The following is a 2,503-nucleotide window of genomic DNA, read 5'->3' on the forward strand; positions in this document are numbered from 1 at the left end:
ATGGATTCTTCTACTTCCAACTCTGCTCCTTCTTCTTACCAAGACAATGACACTATTGCCAAGCCTCCCAAGTTTAACAAAAACAATTTTTCTATGTGGAAAAGTCGCATGACACTCTACCTTGAGGGTGTTGATAGTCAATATCTCTCTATCCTTAAGGATGGACCCATTCTTCCTAAAGTATGGCTTCGTCATGGAAAGAACAAAGACGAAGGTAAGTCTTCAAATGATTCTAATGATGATGAAGAGAAATCTGATTCTACTGGAATGTTCATCATCAAAGATCCTTTTCAGTACAATGAAGACGATAAAAGAAAAGTTTCCTTGGATACCAAGGTAAGGGCTATCATTGCCCTCTCTCTTCCTGATGATGTCTTCCACTCCCTGGTAAACCTCTCTACTGCCAAGGACATGTGGAACACTATATTTGTTCTGTATGAAGGAACCATCGAAGTAAAGAAAAGCAAGAAGATTGACCTCGTTAGGCAATATGAGCTCTTTGTGCATGGGAAAGGTGAATCTCTCACTGAGTACTACAACAGGTTTAATAGCCTTCTCAATGATCTGAAGTTTCATGGCAGAGTCTATGAAAATGAAGAAGTCTTGTGTAAGTTCATGGACTGTTTACTAGACTTCTGGGAAAACATCTGTACTTGTATCAAGACAAGTAAATATCTTGAAAATATGCCTCTTATTGCTCTTTATGGAACTCTCCATAATTATGAGCAAACCAAGCTTCTCAAAAAGACATTATTAAAGGATCCCAAAACTTCTTCTCCTGTTGCCCTTCTCTGCAATGATACGAGGAAGCCAGTCAGTGAACCTCGTATCACTTATCTGACTGACACTGAAGATGTTGCTGTCATAAAAGAAGAACTTGCTGAAAGCCATGCTGATGATGCTGATGATGAGGGTGATGAACCCTCAGTTAATGACTTGGCTGACAACATGGCCATGATGGCTACCAACTTCAAAAGGTATGCCAAAAAGGGCTCTTCTACCTTCTCTCCCAAATCTAAGGTCACCGACCGAAGAACCTTAGATCAATCTAAGTCGGCTCCTCTTGATCTGTCCAATGAGGAGTGCTTCAACTGTAGTAAGAAAGGTCACTTTGCTGCTGAGTGCAAAAGCAAAATGATCTCTAAGCGTCATCCTTCTCATCCCTCTAGCCGATCCTCTCATGATAAGTACAAGGCAAAATACAAGAGAGAAAAGGCAAAGAACCTGAGCCTTCAGAGAAAAGGTAAGGGTCTCATCGCTGAGACTCATGACTGGATTGATGAGTCAACCTCTTCCTCCAATGATAAGGACATGGCACATATGTGTCTTATGGCCAACATCCAGGAGATAGAAGACTCTGTCAAGAACTCCTCCTCTACTGCTGCTGCTGATCTACCTTCTACCTCCAAGGATGCCAAAGACCTGGTCAAACCAAAGAAAGTAAAGAACTTGTCCTCTCTCTCTGAATCTGAAAAGGTTCAAGCTTATGATTCTTTATCTGTTGATCTTTACAATGCTAGATCTGCTAAGAGAAAGCTGACCTTGAAATCAAAAGTCTAACTAGTCAGTTACATAAATGCACGAATCAACTGAAAGACTTTGATAAATTGAAAAATGATCTTAAAGAACAAAAGTTAATAAACAATGTTCTTAATAAAGAAAAAACTAAGGTTTTTGAGAAGCTGGAGAAAGAAAAAGCCATTCTTCAAGAATGGGCTAGATCATCCAAGAACCTAGATAAAATTTTACATGATCAACTTCCTATTGAAGTAAAGACTGGCCTAGGTTATGATGATATGGATCTGTGTGCTCCTGATGACTCTATGTGCATATCTTCTCACATTCTTTCTTCCTCCTCTCCATCTCACTTATCTGATTCTGTTGGATCTCCTTCTCCAAGATCTAATGACAATGGAATATCTCTTAAGTTCGGAATTTTTGTCAAAGCTAACAATCCAAACTCTGAATCTGAGATTGTTCCTGTCGACTGTGTGTTTAACTCTCTCTCTTAAGAAATCTTCTGATGCATGTTCTTCTAAATCTAAAACATCTAAGCATCTAAAGCATCCTTTGAATCGTCGTGTCTCTGCTGCTGAGAAAGGCAAGTCTGTGGACAAGCCTATCAAGAATAAGAAGCCAAAATCCAAACTGAAGATGAAACATAAGCCTTCGGCTACCTCATCTCAGTCAGCTGTTGCTTCTCAGACTGGTACCTYAGTACCTTCTATTACTGAGTTCGTTCCTAGATCAGTTTTCTTGAAAAAGACTTCCAAGATTTCTACCTCTTCTAAGAAACCTATCCTTGAGTCTGAAAAAGGGATTCTTGGTCCAAAACCCTCTGCATCCTCTATCCCTCCTTCCAAAGCTTATTCTTCTCTCAAAAAAAATCCAAAAAGCATGTTAACACAGTTAAGCACACACCTTTAATTCTTATTAAACCTGTGTTTATTTATCAAAAATGTTATAACTGTGGTGACACTGTTCACATGGTCAAGAACTGTCC

The 2,503-nt window shown here is 39.3% G+C and overlaps 1 protein-coding gene across 1 annotated transcript; it reads left to right on the forward strand.

Annotated features, from left to right (window-relative positions):
- On the forward strand, positions 1–1,560 carry LOC112502539. Its single transcript, XM_025106491.1, has one exon. The coding sequence runs from the start codon at positions 1–3 to the stop codon at positions 1,558–1,560; it is 1,560 nt and encodes a 519-aa protein (XP_024962259.1).
- The last annotated feature ends 943 nt before the right edge of the window (positions 1,561–2,503 follow it).

This window comes from Cynara cardunculus, unplaced genomic scaffold (assembly GCF_001531365.2).
Source record: "Cynara cardunculus var. scolymus isolate 2C unplaced genomic scaffold, CcrdV1 Un_Scaffold_1561, whole genome shotgun sequence".
Classification (NCBI taxonomy): Eukaryota; Viridiplantae; Streptophyta; class Magnoliopsida; order Asterales; family Asteraceae; genus Cynara; species Cynara cardunculus.